The 21916-nt window shown below is 51.1% G+C and overlaps 1 protein-coding gene across 1 annotated transcript; it reads right to left on the bottom strand.

Moving 5' to 3' along the window:
* Window positions 1–596: 596 nt before the first annotated feature.
* On the bottom strand, window positions 597–21077 carry LOC134051832 (tumor necrosis factor ligand superfamily member 8-like). Its single transcript, XM_062505855.1, has 4 exons — window positions 20883–21077; window positions 13667–13712; window positions 1587–1658; window positions 597–994 (listed from the first exon to the last, which is right to left on the bottom strand). Exons 1-4 carry the CDS (start codon window positions 21075–21077, stop codon window positions 597–599), a joined length of 711 nt encoding a protein of 236 aa, XP_062361839.1.
* Window positions 21078–21916: the final 839 nt, after the last annotated feature.

Below are 21916 nucleotides of genomic sequence, written 5' to 3'. Positions count from 1 at the left end.
CAGAAATATCCTGTAAGTCCCATATCTCCTATGTCCTGCCCCAGAGCTTCAGCTACCAGCCCAAGAGTCAATCATTTAATCATTTTTGCTGTTGTACCATGAATCTGTTCCAGAGTTGTCATTGTGTACCCATGGTGAAGAAAAGCCTTGACTATAAGCTTTGACTGATGGGTTTTTGGAAAGATTGGGTTAAAACAGTTCTCCATGAAATGGAGTTAAACAGATTTCCCCATGTCCTGAGCACAGGTGCTGTGCCAGCAATTTACGACCCTAAAAATCTCCGTATTGTGGTTCTCCGTATCTTCCCATGATCTGCCTGGGTTTTAATCTGTGTTTGCACAGATTGTTTTGAGGAGCCCTCGCTGGGTCTGTGGGTTATGTGCTGGACAGTCCAACAATCCCACCCAGAGCCAAGCCAGGGAACCTGGCAGGTGTGGCTCCTGCAGTGTTTTTTTTTCTGGGACACTCAAGAAGTTCCTTGTTCATCCTAGGGATGAGGTGAGGTGGGAGATTTAAACCAAGGTGGTGCCTAGTAAAAGCAGGCTGCTGGTGTTCAGAGAAAAGGTCTGGGCAGCAGTGGGAGCTCAGGGAGCTGCTCACATTTCATCGCTGTACCTGAGGACCCCAAGAACATTTTCATTGGGAAGGGAAACGTCGTTCAGGAACTGGGGATGGTTCAGTGTTACTGATATTCGGTCCTGCACGTTCAGGTGTGTCAAGTGGAGCTGGAGCAAGGTCTTAAAAGTCTTGCCTTGGCAGGTTTCTGACGCACACAACGTGGACAACGTCTGCCTGTCCACCCTGTCGTTCACCAGGAGCTCAATCTTGAGGTCGACAGGGCTCTTGGAGCAGTTGGGAAAGTGAAAGTTCAAGTGGCAGAAGATCAGGTAGAGGCCTTGTTCCTTGATCACCAGCTCCTGGCTCTTGCACTGGATGGCCTCACAGACCCCCTTCTCCACCAGGCTCAGCCTGGAGCTGTTCACTGCGCTGGACACTGGGAGGAAAGCAAAGGGCTGTTAGCTCTGAGCTCCACTGAGCTCCCTCCAGCCCTAGGACAATCCCAACATCGTGTCCTGCTAAAAGGAGACACCTGCTCAGTGGTTTCCTGCAGGAAACGCCAGGAAAACTCCTGGAAAGACAGCTGGGAGCTCACACATGGAGCTTCCAAGGATTTACTCAGCCTTAGGGAAACCCAAGACAGAGAAATGCAAGAATATTCATCTCCATTATTTCCCCACTTGGTATTTGGAGGGAATTCATAGAGATGTACATTCATGTACTTTCCATATTCATGGAGGTCGTAAAATTCATGGAGATGTACATTCCTCTGTGCATGTGCAGAAGGTAAATCTTTATTTCCTTTTATTTTTATCAAGTTAAAAGAAATTTCTAGGATCAGATAAGGGTTTGCGAGCCACATTCCAGGAGAACTAAGGATTTTTTTTTTTCCTATAAAATTCCCATTTGGACAAAAAAAGCTATTTGCCAGTGGATGAAACCAGTGTGGATGAAATGAGCAGCTTTTCAGAGAGCTCTGTAATTTCCCTTTCCCAACCCTTTTCCCCCACCCTGGACTCCCCACTGACCTCTCATGTAGGCAGCAGCTCCCTTGGCTGGGACACTCTGTAGGATCCTCAAATAGTCTTCAAAGGTGTTCCCTGAAGAAAACAACAGATTAACTCTTTGCTCCTGAGCATTTTGGATTTTTTGGTACTGTAAAATGCAGCCAGCACTTGGTACCCCACTTCCAGCATGGTTCTTAGTCCTTGTTTGAGAATATCTGATCTGCCCAGAGAATTCAGAGCAGTGTCACTCAACTGGTAAATCTATAACAACCTGAAGCTCTGGCAGATTGCAGCTCTCAGCCATGAAAAATTAAATTCCTTACACTGCTTCTTAAAAATAAGAGTGATGGTTTTAAATCAAAAGAGTTTGGAATAGATACAAGGAGGAATTACAGTGAGGGTGGGCAGGCCCTGGCACAGGGTGGAATTCCCAGAGCAGCTGTGGCTGCCCCTGGATCCCTGGCAGTGCCCAAGGCCAGGTTGGAGCACCCTGGGACAGTGGAAGGAGTCCCTGCCCATGGTAGGGGGTGGAACAGGATGAACTTTAATGTCCCTTCCAACTCAAACCAGACTGGAATTCTCAGATTCTATGAAACAGAAATTATGTGCAGGGAAGCTTAGTTTAACCAAGTTATTTTTGTGGTGCAATTATAGAAAGCTTTTAGCATTTAATTGGGACATAGTTCTGAAAAATGGCTCTTTGAGTGCTTTTGGAATGTTGCTTTGTTCCCTCACGGTAAAAATGTGGATTTCACCAGAACTTTAGGTTGTTCATATAATCCTGGAGCGATTTGGGTTGGAAGGCACCTTAAAGCTCATCCTGTCTCTGCCATGGCAGGGACACCTCCCACTGTCCCAGGCTGCTCCAAGCCCCGATGTCCAACCTGGCCTTGGGCACTGCCAGGGATCCAGGGGCAGCCACAGCTGCTCTGGGCACCAGGGACCTGAAAGTTGCTGCTGGAGGAGCTGAAGCGGCCCCGCTCCTGCCCCGCGGCTGCGAGCCCAGGGCAGCAGCCGTGTCCCGGGAATGTCCCGAATCCAAAGCGCCGGGACGGAGAGGAGCTGGGGCTGCCCCGCCACAGCCGCGTGGGGACGGCTGCATCCCTCGGGAACGGCTGCATCCCTCGGGAACGGCTGCATCCCTCGGGAACTGCTGCATCCCTCGGGAACGGCTGCATCCCTCGGGAACGGCTGCATCCCTCGGGAACTGCTGCATCCCTCGGGAATGGCTGCATCCCTCGGGAACGGCTGCATCCCTCGGGAACGGCTGCATCCCTCGGGAACGGCTCCATCCCTCGGGAACGGCTGCATCCCTCGGGAACTGCTGCATCCCTCGGGAACTGCTGCATCCCTCGGGAACGGCTGCATCCCTCGGGAACGGCTCCATCCCTCGGGAACGGCTCCATCCCTCGGGAACGGCTCCATCCCTCGGAAAGGCTGCATCCCTCGGGAACTGCTGCATCCCTCGGGAACGGCTCCATCCCTCGGGAACGGCTCCATCCCTCGGAAACGGCTGCATCCCTCGGGAACTGCTGCATCCCTCGGGAACGGCTCCATCCCTCGGGAACTGCTCCATCCCTCGGGAACGGCTCCATCCCTCGGGAACGGCTGCATCCCTCGGGAACGGCTCCATCCCTCGGGAACGGCTGCATCCCTCGGGAACGGCTCCATCCCTCGGGAACGGCTGCATCCCTCGGGAACGGCTCCATCCCTCGGGAACGGCTCCATCCCTCGGGAACGGCTCCATCCCTCGGGAACGGCTGCATCCCTCGGGAACGGCTCCATCCCTCGGGAACGGCTCCATCCCTCGGGAACGGCTGCATCCCTCGGGAACGGCTCCATCCCTCGGGAAACGCTGCATCCCTCGGGAACGGCTCCATCCCTCGGGAACGGCTGCATCCCTCGGGAACGGCTGCATCCCTCGGGAACGGCTGCATCCCACGGGAACGGCTGCATCCCTCGGGAACTGCTGCATCCCTCGGGAACGGCTGCATCCCTCGGGAACTGCTGCATCCCTCGGGAACGGCTCCATCCCTCGGGAACGGCTGCATCCCTCGGGAACGGCTCCATCCCTCGGGAACGGCTGCATCCCTCGGGAACGGCTCCATCCCACGGGAACGGCTCCATCCCTCGGGAACGGCTCCATCCCTCGGGAACGGCTCCATCCCTCGGGAACGGCTGCATCCCTCGGGAACGGCTCCATCCCTCGGGAACGGCTCCATCCCTCGGGAACGGCTGCATCCCACGGGAACGGCTCCATCCCTCGGGAACGGCTCCATCCCTCGGGAACGGCTCCATCCCTCGGGAACGGCTGCATCCCTCGGGAACGGCTCCATCCCTCGGGAACGGCTGCATCCCTCGGGAACGGCTCCATCCCTCGGGAACGGCTCCATCCCTCGGGAACTGCTGCATCCCTCGGGAACGGCTGCATCCCTCGGGAACTGCTGCATCCCTCGGGAACGGCTCCATCCCTCGGGAACGGCTCCATCCCTCGGGAACGGCTGCATCCCTCAGGAACGGCTGCATCCCACGGGAACGGCTCCATCCCTCGGGAACGGCTCCATCCCTCGGGAACGGCTCCATCCCTCAGGAACGGCTGCATCCCACGGGAACGGCTCCATCCCTCGGGAACGGCTGCATCCCTCGGGAACGGCTCCATCCCTCGGGAACGGCTCCATCCCTCGGGAACGGCTGCATCCCTCGGGAACGGCTCCATCCCTCGGGAACGGCTCCATCCCTCGGGAACGGCTCCATCCCTCGGGAACGGCTGCATCCCTCGGGAACGGCTGCATCCCACGGGAACGGCTCCATCTCACACGACGAGGGATCTGTTCCCTCCCACGGGATACGGGAATTGCTCCGTCCCACGCGACGCTGGAACGGCTCCATCGCATGGGGTGCGGGTATTTTTCCCTCCCACTGCCTCGGGGATTGCTCCATCCACGGCGACAGGAATTGCTCCATCCACGGCCGCGGGGACAGCTCCATCCCACGGCCGTGCCCGGCACTGCAGCGCACCGGGGAGCCAAGTCCCGTCCCCTGCATCCCAGCACCGCTGGGATCCCACTGTGCCATCCCCTGCATCCCGGAACCACATCTCTGTGATCCAGTTCCTGCATCCCAGATCCTGCTCTCACCTCTCCCCCTTGCATTTCACAAGGGTCGCCAAAGGACCAGTTAATGCACAAAATTAAGTCCTAGAGAAACTTGGCATCATATGTTGTGCGTCATGATCCTCACTTGTGCCATTCTGCTCTGCGCTGGTGTGGCCTCACCTCCAGTCCTGGAGGCAGTTTCGAGAGTCATAATAAAATATAGAGCTAAAGGTGTGAGAGAGAGTCCAAAGGAGGGGCATGGGGATGGGGAAAGGTCTGAAGGGACCCATGAGGAGCTACTGAGGACACTGGGATTGTTCACCTGGAGCACACTGAGGGCACTGGGATTGTTCACCTGGAGCACACTGAGGGCACTGGGGTTGTTCACCTGGGGCACACTGAGGGCACTGGGATTGTTCACCTGGGGCACACTGGGGGCACTGGGATTGTTCACCTGGGGCACACTGGGGGCACTGGGGTTGTTCACCTGGGGCACACTGGGGGCACTGGGATTGTTCACCTGGGGCACACTGGGGGCACTGGGATTGTTCACCTGGGGCACACTGGGGGCACTGGGATTGTTCACCTGGGGCACACTGAGGGCACTGGGATTGTTCACCTGGGGCACACTGGGGGCACTGGGATTGTTCACCTGGGGCACACTGGGGGCACTGGGATTGCTCACCTGGAGCACACTGAGGGCACTGGGATTGCTCACCTGGAGCACACTGAGGGCACTGGGATTGTTCACCTGGAGCACACTGAGGGCACTGGGATTGTTCACCTGGAGCACACTGAGGGCACTGGGATTGTTCACCTGGGGCACACTGGGGGCACTGGGATTGTTCACCTGGAGCACACTGAGGGCACTGGGATTGTTCACCTGGAGCACACTGAGGGCACTGGGATTGTTCACCTGGGGCACACTGGGGGCACTGGGATTGTTCACCTGGGGCACACTGGGGGCACTGGGATTGCTCACCTGGAGCACACTGAGGGCACTGGGATTGCTCACCTGGAGCACACTGAGGGCACTGGGATTGTTCACCTGGAGCACACTGAGGGCACTGGGATTGTTCACCTGGAGCACACTGAGGGCACTGGGATTGTTCACCTGGGGCACACTGGGGGCACTGGGATTGTTCACCTGGAGCACACTGAGGGCACTGGGATTGTTCACCTGGAGCACACTGGGGGCACTGGGATTGTTCACCTGGAGCACACTGAGGGCACTGGGATTGTTCACCTGGAGCACACTGAGGGCAGAGCTCCCCGGGGCTGCAGCTCCTCCCGAGGGGCAGCTCCGGGCTCTGCTCTGGGCCAGGGACAGGAGCCAGGGAACGGCTGGAGCTGGGCCAGGGCAGGCTCAGGCTGGAGATGAGGGAAAGGTTCTTCCCTGAGCCAGAGGGTGCTGGGCACTGCCCAGGCTCCCCAGGGAATGGTCCCGGCCCCGAGGCTGCCAGAGCTCCAGGAGCGTTTGGACAGCACTGCCAGGGATGGACAGGGGGGGATTGTTGGGGGGTCTGGGCAGGGACTGGGGCTGGAATTGATGATCCTGTGGGTCCCTTCCAGCTCAGGGTATTCTGTGATTCCATGATTCTACAAAGAGCTCTATTTATATGCAGACTGGGATAAGGATCTTAAATTTCATAGTTTCCTGAAACTGGGCTAATGATAAGAGATTCAAATCTCCAAACCCTTGCTGTATCTACATGACCTGATTTTGAAAGGGGTCTTGTTATTGAGGATGGACGAATCAGGGAGAAGCTGGTCCCTCAACCAAATTCCCTTGCTGGAAGGGGTTGGTGAGGTGTGTATTGCACCATTTGCATTCTCTGTTGGAGACAGAGGCTGTGGATATACTGAAAAAATTGCAATATTCCTCTGATTTCAGCAGTTTAAAGACTTTTGTGGTGAGCAGGAGCTCACTGCTCTCCAAGAATGAGTAAGTCATCTACCAAAGTCCCTTCACCATTCTGGAAATCCCCAAAGAAAAACCAAAGCTTGCTTTCCTGGTTTTAGTCATGTCAATCTAGTGTTTTAGTGAGGGCACAGGCACTATAGAGATGTGGCATAGGATGGGTGAAAACCCTTCTGGCCCTTATTTCAGCTAAAGCTGTTGTGATAACGAGCGTGTGGTAACAATATCAGCACCCCAAGCCTGCTCACACTCTATGTGTCCTGCAGGAAGGGGGAGATTATTTAATGTCAGTGGCATTTAGGGGGTTTACCCTCCAAAGGCTGAAAATCCCCTGCTGCACAAGCAGCCTTTGGAGGCTGCAGCCCTGCGAGCTCTGCCAAGCCAGGTGCTGAGCCTGCCCAGAAACTGCCCTGAGCTGCCCCTCTGGCCAGCCCTGAGCTGCTCAGGGGGTCCACGGCATCTCTAAAGATCTCCCCTCACTGGCCTGGCTGCACTTTGCATTTCTAGAGCTGTATTTAGCATTTATTGGTGTCAGCAAGTTTGGCGTGTCTGTGTTTGAATTGGTGACATCATCTGCATTAGTCAGAAGGGAAATTATGGGAAAAAATAAATGTTTTAGAGAGACAGGTCTGGTCCTCACTCTGCTGACGCAGCTTGTAACTGTTTTCTACTTTTATTTCTCAAATTAATTCTTTTATCTGAAACATTTCAGTTCAAGCCAAGAGAGGCTGAAATGACCAGAGCTTCAGGACTGATCGATGGATGTGCTCACATCACCTAATTGGTTTTGCACAAGTCATGGTGTAAATCAGAGGTAATCCCTCTGTCATCAATGGGATTAGATGAGCTTAAAAATACTGCAAGGAGAGGAAGAAGAAAGACAAAGCTACATTTGGGACTAAGGACCAAGGAGAGCACACTGGTTTCACTGTGTGAGTTGTGCTGTGAGGCACAGGCACTGCAGATCTGCTTCAAGGAAAGCTGCTGGGAAGGGAGAGGTCTCAGGGGGAAGCCCTAAAGAAGATATCAGGAGAACACTTATTTTTGTCTTTTTGACCCCTTTTACCATAGTATGGGCATCCAGAGGGTGCAGGCCCAAGGAAGAGAGCCTGGCTTTTTCCAGGAGCTCCAAGCAGCTTTTCACTACTGAGCCAAAGGGGCTGTGAAATGGGACTGGGAAATGGATCTCAGAGAAGCTGCAATTTCATGGAGCCCCCAGGATTTTCCCCTGTAGGTGCAAAATGAACCCCTGAGGTTCTCTCAGAGCATCCAAACACAGCAGCACCTTGTCCAGTCAGGATGAAGCCAAGGGCTCAGGGACACAAGGACACCTGGACTGCTGCCAGACAGGTCCAAGAGGATGTGACTGTGCTGGGGAAAGCTCTCTCTGCTGGCTGCCTCAGTTTCCCCACCTCTGAGGTGGGTCTGACAGTAGCAGCAGTAAAAAGCACTGAAACCACAAGCTGAAAATGGCTCTGTCAGCAGTGAAGGTGCTGCTACCCAGACATGGAAAGCCCCTGGAGTGGGGCTCCTGAGGCTTGTCCTGGTCCCAGCCACCCCTTGGTGACATTCCGCTGCCATGGGGACATTCCTCTGCCCCCTCTGGCTGGGGGCTCAGTGTGGGCAGGCACAGGAGCAGGGCAAAACGCTGGATTATTTTATGAAGTGAAGAAGTAAAAGCAGGCAACAAACAGCTTTTGGTTCCTCTCTAACCCCTGTGGATTTAAGTGGTTTTTGGGATTAGGTGAGGTGATGTCACACATCTCTCTCAGCAAGCCAGAGTTAGCAGAATTTGCCTCATTTTATTTCTCAGCAGCCATTCCCTGAAGTCCCTGTAGCTAATTTTAACTCGCTCCTGCCAGCTGAGTGCCCTGCAAACAGCAGCCAAAGGGCTGGCCCAGCCTGTGATGCTGTGACAAGTGGCAGCTGGGTGACATCCCCACCTGGGCTCCGTGACAGAGCTCTGGGCTCTGCTCCTGGCTGTGCCTGTCACACACACACTGAGAGCCTTTGGTCCTCCAGAGCCCAGGACTGCACCTCTGGTCTGGAGGGGACTGAACTCAGCTGCCAAATTTCCTTCCAAAAACAGAAATTAAAGAAATACCCTTTTTTTCCCCGCCAAATTTAAGAAGAACCTCTTACGAATTCCTCACTGTACACCTGAGCACTGCCAAACCTGTGGAATTTTAGGTCAAAAATTCAGACCTCTGTCTGCTTGTCAGTGTAGCAAAGGTCACATAATGTCATGAACTATTCATATATATGTGTGTGTGAGTGTATATTCATATATATATTTATATATACTCACATAGAGCTTGTGTTCTAAGTACTGGAGAGAGGGAAGACCCAACACTGAGCATTCTGAGCAGCACCAATCCCACCTCGTGTGATGAACTCAGCCTCCAGCCCACACTGGTTGTCTGTGCTGCATTTCCACAGATGCTGGTCTGGAGGAGGCCTCTGCACTCTTTCTAGCATTTGCAAGCCCAGGCTTGCCCAGAATTTTCAAGATGAGAAACTCCTCTCAGTTTTCTCAATTTTCAAGCTGAGAAACTCCATCTCCCCTGCCCTGGGTGGACACACCTCAGGCAGGGTCAGTTTATGCACACACACACCTCCTTGACTGAGGCTGAGAAGGACAAAACCTTCCTGGCCAAAGTCTGAAATATCCATTTCTGAGGAGCCCACCACCATGGGATTGGTATTTAATGCCCTGTAATGTCAGCACAGAATCACTGAGGTTGGAAAAGACCTCCAGGATCATCGAATCCAGCCTGTGCCTTGTCCCCAGCCCAGAGCACTCAGTGCCACCTCCAGCCCTTCCTGGGACACCTCCAGGGATGGGCACTCCAAACCTTCTTGGGCAGTTCCAAGCCCTGACCACCCTTTCCATGAGGAAATTCCTGCTGATGCCCACCCTGAGCCTCCCTTGAGGCCGTTCCCTCTGCTCCTGTCCCTGTTCCCTGGAGCAGATCCCAAATCCCCCCTGGCTGTCCCCTCCTGTCAGGGAGTTGTGCAGAGCCACAAGGTCCCCCCCTGAGCCTCCTTTTCTCCAGGCTGAGCCCCTTTCCAGCTCACTCAGCTGCTTCTGATAGTGTTAGGATCAGATTTAGTTGCAGAAGGCCAAACTGCCCTCTGAGGCATTGTTGGAACTCTGAAAAAGCTCCTTGGCTCATTGGCTTCAGCCTGATTTTCTCTACAGTAGCAGGTTTGTGACTGTCACCTGCACTGTATTAATTTCTCATAGCCAGATTTTTATTTGGGAACCTATTTCCTATTGAAACTGAGAGTGAGGTGCTGGATTTCTTTTTCTGGTCTGTTTAGTACCAGAGAGAAATACCTATAAATAGTGTGTGTGTGTGTATGTGTGTGAGTGTGAATGTGTGTTCATTTGTCTCTGATACCAAATCTTTGCAGCTCAAATAACAAGAAAAGCCAACAGCCCAGGATTACACAATTCCCAGGGAAATGAGGCTTGGAGAGGCCAGCAAGGAGATGATGAGGGCTGCACCTTTCCAGGTCATCACTTTGTCTGTGAGTTCATTTTCCCTCTAAAAAATGAACATAACAATACCCCTCAGATCCACAGTAATTCATGATTTGTCATTTGTGACACAGGGATGAGTTCTTGCAGAGAAATGCTTCCACAGAAAGAACATTTCACAAACACTTAGTTTGTGATGGATTTAATTCCTTCCCCTTGTTGCTCAGGTACTGCACCAACAGAGGATTTGAGGAGGCTGATCCCATTTTTCATACGAACATTTAATGAGCTGACATTGCAATGCTCTCAGCCTGTGCCTGTGGATCCCTGCAGCCCATCCGTTGGGGCCTGACAGCTGAGTCAGGGCTGGAAAACTCCCATAAATCTGCTTTAGTGCCCACTGGTGTTTAGCTAACAATAGAACATAATCTCACTGGAGATTTAAATTAAATCATTGCATTTTCCTGCTTTAATAAGACACAATTAATTCAGTGTTGTGGCTGGGTCTGGGCTGCTGCCTGTTGGCATCTCAGTAAAGTCTCTGCCTGAGTGACCCCAGCTCGACCCAGCACAGAATTGTTGTGTCACAGGATCCTGGAATGGTTTGGGCTGAGAGGGAACTTAGAGTTCATCCATGGGCAGGGACAGCTCCCACTATCCCGGGGTGCTCCAAGCCTGCCCTGGACACTTCCAGGGATGGGGCTGTGTCCCCCAGAGCATCCCTGAGATGCTGGCACTGGCACAGGGCTGGGGCCAGGCTGAGCACCCAGCTGGGCAACGCTGGTTTCTCACTCCTTGCCCATTTTAACAATGCAGGAGCCCTGGTTCACACCCAAATCCCATCTGGGCAGACTGGGAGGCAGAATGGATCCCAATCTAAATCCACAGCAACTCCAGCCTCAGCACAGTCTCCTTCTTGAATGTTTCTCCTGCTCCTGTCTCCAGGCAGGACCTGGCAGCAGTTGCCACAAGTCCCTGCTTGCTTGCCAGCAGGCAGCAGCTGACAGAGCTCCTTGTGAGGGGCCCTCAGTAAATTGCCCACTGGATATATTAATTAATAAGCTCTGCTTTATCCATTTTAAGACGAAAATAGAAGGTCCGGACAGTTTGCTCACACTTGAATGCTCTGTTACCCTTCAATAGGGACTGATGTGCACTGAGGGGAGAGCATTTAAATCCCCTAAAACAGCTCTCAGCAGCTCTTCCTGATGTGGGCTCTCACTATCAGCCCTGCTTTCATCCTTCACTAATGGCATCATCTCAGATTGAGCAGCAGAATTTGGGAATTCAGAGCAAGAGGATGCTTGGGATTGATATGAACCTAAAGACAGAAATGTTCTGGCTGATGAAACAGCATCCTGGCCATTTCTGGAGAGAGCACATGGCTCCTACCTGGCACCTGCCAGCTGCTGGTGAGGAGAAAAAACGACTGCACAAGTTGCTTGAGCTGAAATAACATCATATATATGTCTATATATATAGATATATATACATTTATCTGGTTTATATATAGTTACTATATAAAATTTATATATGGTGTACATATAAATATTATTTTCTTTCAAATATGAATATAAGTATAAATATAAATACAAACATAAATATAAAATATAACTGTCAATGGACTCTTGGACCAGTGACATCTCTCTCCCTGCACTGGGAATGCTCCTACCCCTTGTGCTTTGCTTTGAAAAGTGCTGACCTACAGGTACAACCTCTGTGGCTCATCCTCAGTGGATCCATACCTTCAGATCCTGCTCTATTTCTGAGCCTCTTCAGATAGAAAATAAAGCACAAAAATATTTGAGAAAGACTTCAGAAGATTTAAGGGGATGCTTAAGTTACTAGAGAGAAAGCAGTGTGTGTGTTTAGGATGCCTTAGGGAGAGCCTAAGAAGAAAATAAAATCCCTCCAGGTTACAGGAATTTTAAAATGTAAAAAAGGGTGATGGTCAGGCAAGATGTGAAGCTCCCAGGAAGGACACGGTGACACTTAGGGACTGCTCTGGCAGCTGTGGGCTGTGAAACAAGCCCAGTATGGGAGAGTCATGGATTCAAAAGTTACCCAAAATGGAGTAAGTGCTGCCCAAACGCTGCAAAAACACAGCTGCAGGAAAGGTGACTGTGGGATTAGGACTCTCCAGACCTTGGGGTCATCTTAGAATCTGGAATCACAGAATACCCTGAGCTGGAGGGACCCACAGGATCACCCAGTGCAGCCCCTGTCCCTGCCCAGACCCCCCAACAATCCCCCCCTGTCCATCCCTGGCAGCGCTGTCCAAACGCTCCTGGAGCTCTGGCAGCCTCGGGGCCGGGACCATTCCCTGGGGAGCCTGGGCAGTGCCCAGCACCCTCTGGCTCAGGGAAGAACCTTTCCCTGATCTCCAGCCTGAGCCTGCCCTGGCCCAGCTCCAGCCGTTCCCTGGCTCCTGTCCCTGGCCCAGAGCAGAGCCCAGAGCTGCCCCTCGGGAGGAGCTGCAGCCCCGGGGAGCTCTGCCCTCAGTGTGCTCCAGGTGAACAATCCCAGTGCCCCCAGTGTGCCCCAGGTGAACAATCCCAGTGCCCTCAGTGTGCTCCAGGTGAACAATCCCAGTGCCCTCAGTGTGCTCCAGGTGAACAATCCCAGTGCCCTCAGTGTGCTCCAGGTGAACAATCCCAGTGCCCCCAGTGTGCTCCAGGTGAACAATCCCAGTGCCCTCAGTGTGCTCCAGGTGAACAATCCCAGTGCCCCCAGTGTGCTCCAGGTGAACAATCCCAGTGCCCTCAGTGTGCTCCAGGTGAACAATCCCAGTGCCCCCAGTGTGCTCCAGGTGAACAATCCCAGTGCCCTCAGTGTTCCCCAGGTGAACAATCCCAGTTTCCTCCAGGGCCTCTTCCTGCTCCACCTCTAGATGAGCACAGGGCTTTATTTCCCCACTGTGGTTGGAGGCAATGGCATCTCCTGCCCTCTGGGACTGGGCATGAACTTGCATTTGCAAAGAATCAAATATTGGTGCTGAGAGCTGTGTGAGGCAGTGTCAGTGATGTGAACAGTCCTCCTGATTTGTGCTAAGGCCAAGCAGAATCTTGGTCAATTGTCCCTGTTAGACAGATTTTCTTATTTCAAGCTCCCTGTGCTCACACTCTGCCTGTTTCAATTCCTTGCTCTGTGCCTTTTGCTGCTGGTCTCCCCTTTTCCCTTCTTGACCCACCCATTCCCTTCTCCCTTTTCCCCTCAAACCCAGAGCTGTTTTGGAATATGTGAAACACATTTTCACCCCTCCCTTGTGATGATGAGAACTTTACACACATTTGCAAGAGCCAGCATTTAAAGTAAGACCTTAAAATCAGAGTGATGTTCACATCTCCTGGCAAAAAGCTCTTTTGAACAGACACCCTAGGGCACACTCAGAAACATTTCTTATTTCTTCAGCCATGCACTGGTTCCTGGAGTAATTGGAAAGCTTCTTTCTTATTTTCATTTTTTCCCCACTACATTGGCTCTTCACCAAGAGGAGCCTTTATTGGAAATGTTAAGATGTGCACTCTTGGTTTATTTGTGACCCTGGGCAATATTTGCATTACAGATATGACAAATTGCCTGTGTTATTTAGGGGTCTTACCTGTCCTGATGGGTTTTTTGATGCCCTCCATGGCAGGATCAGCTACCTGAAAGAGAAGAAAGAGAAGAGATGGATTATTCTGGGAATAGGAAATACCCATTTCATGTGCAACTGTGGATCTGAAATATTTCTGGTTTTTTCTAACATAGAAAATCGACATTTCTGACAAAGTACAGTAAGAAAATTACGTGGGTTCTGTTGGGGCTGTTTCAGAAGCACAAGTCCTAAAAACCCCTTTCTGTGGCTTTCAAGGCTTGGAGAGAGTAAGACAGAGTGGGACCGGACAACCTGGAGAGCCAAGTGCCTGGGAAAGATCATTAAAGCTGCAGAGCCCCAAACAGGTCTGAGCATTACAGTGATGTCCTGCCTCACCTCTCCTCCTACTTCTTGCTGAGATATGAAACCAAGGGTGAAAATGGCACAGGAAATCGTCCTCAATCAGCATGGCATGAGAAATTCTCAGAAAACCAGCTCCAGGGGTGAAATGCAGCAGGATTCCTCTGATGCCAACTTTCTGTCACCCAAACACACACACCCCAGAGTCCCTGGCACCTCATAAATGTCCAGCAATGCCCTCGAGGAGCAAAACGTTCTCCCAACAGCTGAGGAGAACACTGGGAGTCCCTCACTGTCACATCCCTTCACTCTCACACTGGGTGATCCCACAGGGATTCCATGACAGGGAGTGGGTTTGGCTCAGGCTGGGCTCAACCAGCTCCTCTGACCTGGGTACAAATTACCTGGGCTAATTGTGCAGGTTAATCAGGCCAGATCCAGCTTAGCACAATGGTGTCTGGAGCTGGGAGGGATCCATTAGGATCATTAAGTCCTTTTCCCTGCTCCTCACTTGCCTAAAATTAAACCATAGGACCCAAAACCTTTTCCAGCTGCTCCTTGAGCCCTGTCAGACTCAGTGCCCTGAGCACTTCCCTGGGGAGCCTGTTCAGTGACCCACCAGGACTTCCAGGAAGGAGAAATTTGGGAAGCTCTACCAGCTTTAAGAGAGCATCTGATATCTCCTGGGAGAAATTAATCACTCCTGTGGTGGGAACAGCTTCATCCATAGTGGTGTTACAGCATAAACACCTCATTTCTGTGTGTGAAGTGGATAAACAGGTGGTGTGGGGAGAAGGAAAGTGGTTGGGCAGGGAGAGAAGCTGTGTTGAGTCTGTTTGTGGTGCTTAATGTTCTTATCTTAAATGTTTAAGAAGGTTTTTAATTAGATTTTGGCTTCATGTGGTCACGCTTTGAATAACTGAAGTGTGGAGCTGCATCTGTTCCTAGCAAAGAGTTGTTATCCTTTGGTCTGATGCCAAATGCTGTGTCCTGCAGAGGTGGCAGAGCTGCTCCCAGGGGGACTGGGCAGTGACAGGTTAATGGTTGGACTCACTGATCTTTGGGCTCTTTCCCAACTGAAATGATTCTGTGATTCTCTGGGAATTTGGAGATCTGGAATTGGTTCATTTTCCTTCCCCACACCTGTGTAAGGCACAGCAGAGTCACCTGTTGAGCCAGTATTCCTCCAGGTGAACTTCCTGAGCTGTGCTGGGCAGCAGGAGAAGAGGAACCCAGAGATGTAACTTGAAAAAAAAATTGGTATTTCCAAGCTTTTTGTCCCTGACACAACATCCTCCTTTGGGAGCTCTCATGGATCTCATCACATATCACCAAATGTTAGACTGTGCAGGGTTTGGGCTGGAAACACTCCCAGGAATCTCTGCCAGGACCTCTCAGCCCCTTCCTTTGCCCCTGCCCTGGGCTGTTGTCACACACACACTGAGGGCACAGGAAAATGTTGCTGTTCAATGCAATATCTGAACATTCCTGCTCTCTGTAGAGAATTCAGGATACTTTAGGTGACAGAAGAAGGATCCTCTATCCCCAGTGAGATTGCACTCAATGAAATCAGGCAGCCAGGGAGGTGTTTTGCCTTGCTGGTTGCTCAGATCCTGCTCTGCACTCAGGGCATAAAAAAAAAATTAAAATGGACTCAAGGCATTGTGTTCTCATCTGGGAAGGCTCCCAGTGAGTAAAACCAGCACATAGCAAAGCAATTTATTTTAGTGACAATTGAGCAAATACTGAAAGAAACCTTTAGGACTTCCTTTGAAATATTACAGGTATTGTTTCTTCCTTTTCCAGCAGCAAGAATACTGCATGTAGTGCTGTCATTTGGAATGCAAAGAGGCTCACAGAAGGAGCCCAAACAGATTAAATTCTACAGTACCAGCTCAGAAAAAAAAATCAAGACACCAAATTTCACTCTGTCTGGAGTGATCTGAGGGCTGGTGATGAAGTAGCTCAGTCTTTACTCAGCAAGCAAAATAATTTGACTTTGCTTTATTAGAGAAAATTATAATCTGGTGCCAGTGAAAATTATTTATTTCTTCTTGCCCTTAATAATTTTACAAGAAATTTTCTCAAGCTGAGGCCAGAATTCTAAATTCCTGAGTGACAACAGTGAATATTCATTGAACCAGACACCTCTGATCCCTGTGAGGTTGGGCAGGCCCTGGCACAGGGTGGAATTCCCAGAGCAGCTGTGGCTGCCCCTGGATCCCTGGCAGTGCCCAAGGCCAGGTTGGACACTGGGGCTGGGAGCAGCCTGGGACAGTGGGAGGGGTCCCTGCCATGGCTGAGGGTGGCACTGGATGAGATTTAAGGTCCCTTCCAGCCCAAACCAATCTGGGACTCTCTGAAGTCCTTATCTACCTCTAGAAAGTCCAAGACAATTGCCCCAGACCCCAGTCCCTGTAATGGGTCTGGGCTCTGGGTAACTGGGCCAGGGCTCTCTAAGAGCATCCCCACAGTGCAGCTCTGTGGGGAAGAGCTCTTTGGTCCCCTGCCCTCAAAGAAAATTCTTCAGTTTGAAAAGAACCCCAAGGCTCTCCTGTGTTTCTGCTCAGCCTCGAACCACCACGATTTCAGGAGGAATTTCTCCATGGAAAGGGTGCTCAGGCTGGGCAGGGGCTGCTCGGGGAGGTTTGGAGTGCCCATCCCTGGAGATGTCCAAGGTGGCACTCAGTGCTCTGGGCTGGGAACAAGGTGGGGATCAGTCCCAGTTTGGACTCCATGGGCTGGGAGAGCTTTTCCAACCCCAGTGATTCTGGGGTTTATTCCATGCCCAGCTCTGGCTGGGGAAGAAGTTTGGGGCACTTCCTCCTGAGGTGCTGAGAGGCAAAGGTTGAAGCTGGACATGAAAATCCAGAAAGCAGAGCACTGTCCCCACGGTTCACCTGATAACGAGCCTCACAAGAAAGAGAGCCCTGGGTGAAAATCAGTTTTTCCTGTGCTGACCAAAGCTGTTAAAGTGTCACTTCCAGACAGCAGGTGACTGTCACTGCACAGAACGCCCACAGCAAGAGCTGGGCCGGGACAGTTTTCTCTTAAAATGTCTCAGTGGATTTCCTGTAGTGCTCAATGTGTGGGAAATCTGCTTTTAGGGGATTTTTCAGTATTTTAATTTAATTTTACTTTTAAAATTTTATTTGATATTCCTGCCTGTCAGGGTTGCCACAAGAGGGGGCCAAGAGGCCCCCAGTGGGGCCCCTGTGGCCAAAATTAGTTTTAGGGAGATATAAAGCCCCAGTAAACAGTGCAGGATTGGGCTGGGTGCTGCATGAGTCATTCACAAATCTACTGCAAAAGGTTCTTAACAGCCTTGAAGAGCACATCAGCAAATAGAAAAAACCTGCTCTGACCTTTAGTATTTGCCACTCTGGTGATAAAAGGTTTTCCCACGGAATTTAGAGATTCGATATATGAAGTCTACAAAATCCAGAGCAGTGATGGACTAACCCAGATCATGGACTCTGGACATTCACACAGCATTTGTAAATGGGAGGCCCAGGTGTCTGATGAACCTTCCTGTACAGCACAAGTCTGTGTGCCTTAAAATGACATTTTCCAGCCCTTCCTGTCCCAGTCTCTGTCACTGGTTTCACCTGTCTCTCTCTGTACACGCCTTATCTCCAGAGGTGTGTATATACAAATACCTCCAGCAGTGAACACAGCAGGCAGAAGGGTGGAGGGCTTAACACATTTATAAATAGTGTTAAGAAGAAAAATTATGGCCCGAGACTGTTCTCATTCCAGAGGAAAATTGAGTCACTTGGGAAAGACTGACAATGGCCTGAAGCCAAGTGGTTCTGCAGATGAAAGCTGAAGAAATGAACTTACTTCAGTGCTACAAATAGTTAAAAAAAACCCCAGAGTTTAGCTCTAAAATTAACCTTTCCCAGATATGGGACTAATGTGCTGTGCCACCCTTCTTAAAAACAAGTTGTAAAGGAAATTTCTTGGGGTGCTGGAAAGTGGGGAGGTGTGATAATATTAGAGGTGCTGTAGGATTCAGAGAAGCAGCTTTGAATCATAGTTGCCTTTTTCATTTGTGTTTCATGTTGCTTCATTCATGTTGTGTTTCCCTTCTTTGGAGCACCCAGATTGTGGGGGTTGCAAGTGCCTGGTTTCTGCAGAATTTGATTTTCCTTTTCCAGTCTGTCTTCCTTTAACTTAAATTAGGCAATTACAAATTCATCAAAAGACAGCCTGTGACAGGGGCAGGGACAGTGTGATCATGTCACTACAAGTCTCTTAATGCTCTGGCACCTGAGGGTCCAACCTCTGCTCTGTCCCTGTGACCCTCAAACACCTCTTGGAACAGAAGGAAATAGAAGCTTCTCTCTCAGCTCAACATAAGGAGGGTGTGAAGTTGTCCCTGAACTCAGGGACCACTCACACAATCTAGCTGATAACATCTGGAGGGGAAACCTGATCATCCCAAGGAGACGACCGCACAAAATGTTGGTCCTTTCGTCAAAGTTAAAAAGAAAAGAATGAAGTGAGCTGGTGATGCTCTGATCCCTGCAGCAAATCAGTATCCACAGGGCTCCAAGGATTCCCCAAGCCCCCAGGTCCTGGCAGTCAGTGCTGGAGATGCTCAGCCCAACCACAGCTGATTCCCAAAAGATTCTGTGCCCAGCCTTGTGTGGCTGAACAGAGAACCTGTAAGGCTTCACAGACTGGACTTTACCCATGAGAAAACCTGTCAGCTTTTCCTGAGAATGGAATCCTGTAACAGTGGAAAACAGCTTATTCCCTTGAGAAAGAATCCTAAGGCTGTGACTGTTAACAGCACCTGTGTAAACTATCCAGATTTGTTGGAGAGAAACATGCCAAGGGAAGATGCTAGGTGGCATGTTGGCACTTCTGGTGACCTGACCAGTCCAAGAGGGTAACAGCTCCCTACTGACCGACTAGAAATAGGCACAATGCGTTTGTAAAACTCGATCTGATGGGTTGTGGAAATAAAATCAGTACCTTTTTTCTCTGCACGAAGAAGAGTGTGTCTCACGTCCCTAACGTGAGGCCATGGTGACACAGCCTCACTCTGACAGCACAGCCAAGAGCTGAGGTGGTTTTGGAGCAAGCCTGGAGCTCCCTGTGGAACCTGTCCAACAGAACCACTGCTTGTTCTCTGCTCTGGGAGTTCAGGACCAGTCACAAATGGGGGATGACTGCTCTGCTTCTGAACTCCCTGAAAGTAAAACACAGTCTGTGTTTTACTGCCAAATTCTCCTCCGAGCGTAAAATTGCTGCTTGATTTTATTTGTTCCTCACACCCCTCAGCTTCGCATTTCCTCCTTCAGCCAAGTTCATTTTCAAAGCAGCTGCAATGGTGTCATTACTCTTTTAAGTCAAAACCTTGGCTCTTTCAGCAATCTTGTTCCTCTGGCAACTCCTGGAATGGCTTTATTCTGATGGAGAGGTGATTTAATGCTTGCTTCCATAATCAGTACAAATGAAAGCCTCATTATACACCAAAGCTGTGGCAAGTCTGTAATTACCTAGACTGTTATTTTAAAGATCTCCCCTGATATCCCACTCTATTTCTCACTTAAAAAGCCCCATGTCTCATGTTAACTGTCCTCAAAGTGTTCTCTTTTGGGAGAACACTGATTACAGGTAAATGATTCCTCTCCTGAAGGAGTATCAATCAAGCCTTCCTGGTTTAATTTCTGGGTAATGTGCATTCATGGGCACACAGATTGCACAGGGTGCATTTAGCAAGAGAAAATATTGAGTCAAAGGATCATATTTTGTTTTCCATGGCCGGTTCCTTCAGCAGTCCTGTGCTGGAGCTTTCCTTCTACGAACAGCAGTGGGGGTACCTCAGCACTTTGATTTTTTGCAATAAGATTTCAGAGCCTATAAAACTTCTAACCTGGCATTTTACCTTTGTGAAGTTGATGGTAATGCCCCTACAAGGTCAGAAATTCAGTTTTTATCCTCACAACCATCCATCTCTGCTCTGGCTGTCACTGGTTCCCCATCAACTCCAGATCCATTCGAGAGCAATCTTTTATTTCAAGAAGTTAAAGTGACTCTTGGTAGAAGGAAAAGTTGTTTATGTGTGACCTTGTGTCCCCGATATCCTTTCTACAACTCTGGTTGTGCATTAAAAATCACACCAAATCAGGGCAGGACTGAGGGGACAGGGGACACGAGGGAGTTCCTCGGCCCCCAGCACTGCTCCAGGTGCTTCAGGACAGCTCTGCCTCACCACATCAGCAGGCAGCACCACAGGGTGTCACACAGAGCTGGCATGTCCCCTGCTCGACCCATTTCAGAGGAGCAGAGCAGACCAAACCCTCTCAAACACTGGTTGCTCTCCAAAGAACCAACAGCAGATACACACACCAAACCAGGTGGGACAGGGGCTGCTGGGCACCTTGGATCAGAAGCTTTCTCTTTCCATTTACAGAGTAGGAGTTGTGTACCAAAAATTAATGTTGTCTATGGACAAAGGTTCTCTTTTTCCTGAAGTTCTTTTATCTGTGTTTCATCTTCTCCCTAATTCATGTGTGTGTGCATTTATAACAGAGGTAGGACCTGTTCTTCTGGCCACAGAATGGGGAAGAAGGGAAGGGAAGGGAAGGGAAGGGAAGGGAAGGGAAGGGAAGGGAAGGGAAGGGAAGGGAAGGGAAGGGAAGGGAAGGGAAGGGAAGGGAAGGGAAGGGAAGAGAAGAGAAGAGAAGAGAAGAGAAGAGAAGAGAAGAGAAGAGAAGAGAAGAGAAGAGAAGAGAAGAGAAGAGAAGAGAAGAGAAGAGAAGAGAAGAGAAGAGAAGAGAAGAGAAGAGAAGAGAAGAGAAGAGAAGAGAAGAGAAGAGAAGAGAAGAGAAGAGAAGAGAAGAGAAGAGAAGAGTCCATCTCTTACCGTCCTCTGGACGACCAGGACCATGATGGTGGCCAAGGCAAAGACGAGCAATGCACCCAGGGTGGCGATGATGAAATACAAACTGACTTTGTTAGTGGCTCCAAGCCTGCTGGGAACAGTGTCTTCATTCACATTCATGGCTGATTCTTGCGAGTCCCTCACCTGAGAAAGTGTTTGCTCTTGTGCCCGGCACATTCTTATATAGCTCTCCAGGCACTGCTCTGTATCTCCCCTCGGTCGGGTTCAAGTTGCAGCCCATCTCTGCTCCTGGCAGGATTTTCCCCCTTCATCCTGGCTCATGTGATCTGGAAAAAAACCTTCATCACTTGCTGTACAAAGAGAGAGGGCCCCGGGGGCGTGAGGCAGGACGCAGCTGTGAGCAGGGGAAGGATCTTCATGTTGTCGCTCAGGGATTTCTCCGCCGAGGTCCTGCGCTGCAGCCGAGGTCTCTGATGTCACAAGGTGAACAGACACCACCATCCCCCGCCCCGGGCTCTGTGAAATGGGGAGATATGCAAATTCTCTTTCATTTTATACTCCGTGCAGCTGCAACTGGGTCAGGGAGTCGCCCCGAGCTCTGCCTTCCTGTGCACCGTAATCTCTGCTGCCTCCCTCCAGGGAGCGACCTCCGGAGCTCGGCGTCCACAGGTGACATTTGGGCAGCCCCGCCGTGCCCTGGGGTGCCCCAAGCACAGCATCACCAGCCAGGGGAGGGAGGGAGGACATGGATCTGCTCTGCCCTGCGCTGCTGCAGCCTCACCTCGAGCGCTGGGAGCAGCTTTGGGCACCCCAGCAGGAGAAGGACATCGGGCTCTGAGAGTGTGGCCAGGGGAGGGCAAGCAAGGTGGAGAAAGGGGGACCAAGGGCAGGACTTATGAGGAACACCTGGAGAGAGTTGGTTTGCTCAGGCTGGAGAAGAGATGGTTGAGGAGGGGACCTCATGGCAATCCACAGCTCCTGAGAGCAGGCAGCAGGGCAGGAGCTGCTGGTCCCCTCTGGTGACCAGGGCAGAGCAGCCGGACAGGGAGGGGAGC

This window comes from Cinclus cinclus, chromosome 19, assembly GCF_963662255.1.
Source record: "Cinclus cinclus chromosome 19, bCinCin1.1, whole genome shotgun sequence".
Lineage (NCBI taxonomy): Eukaryota > Metazoa > Chordata > Aves > Passeriformes > Cinclidae > Cinclus > Cinclus cinclus.
This window is presented reverse-complemented; position numbering and strand designations above follow the sequence as displayed.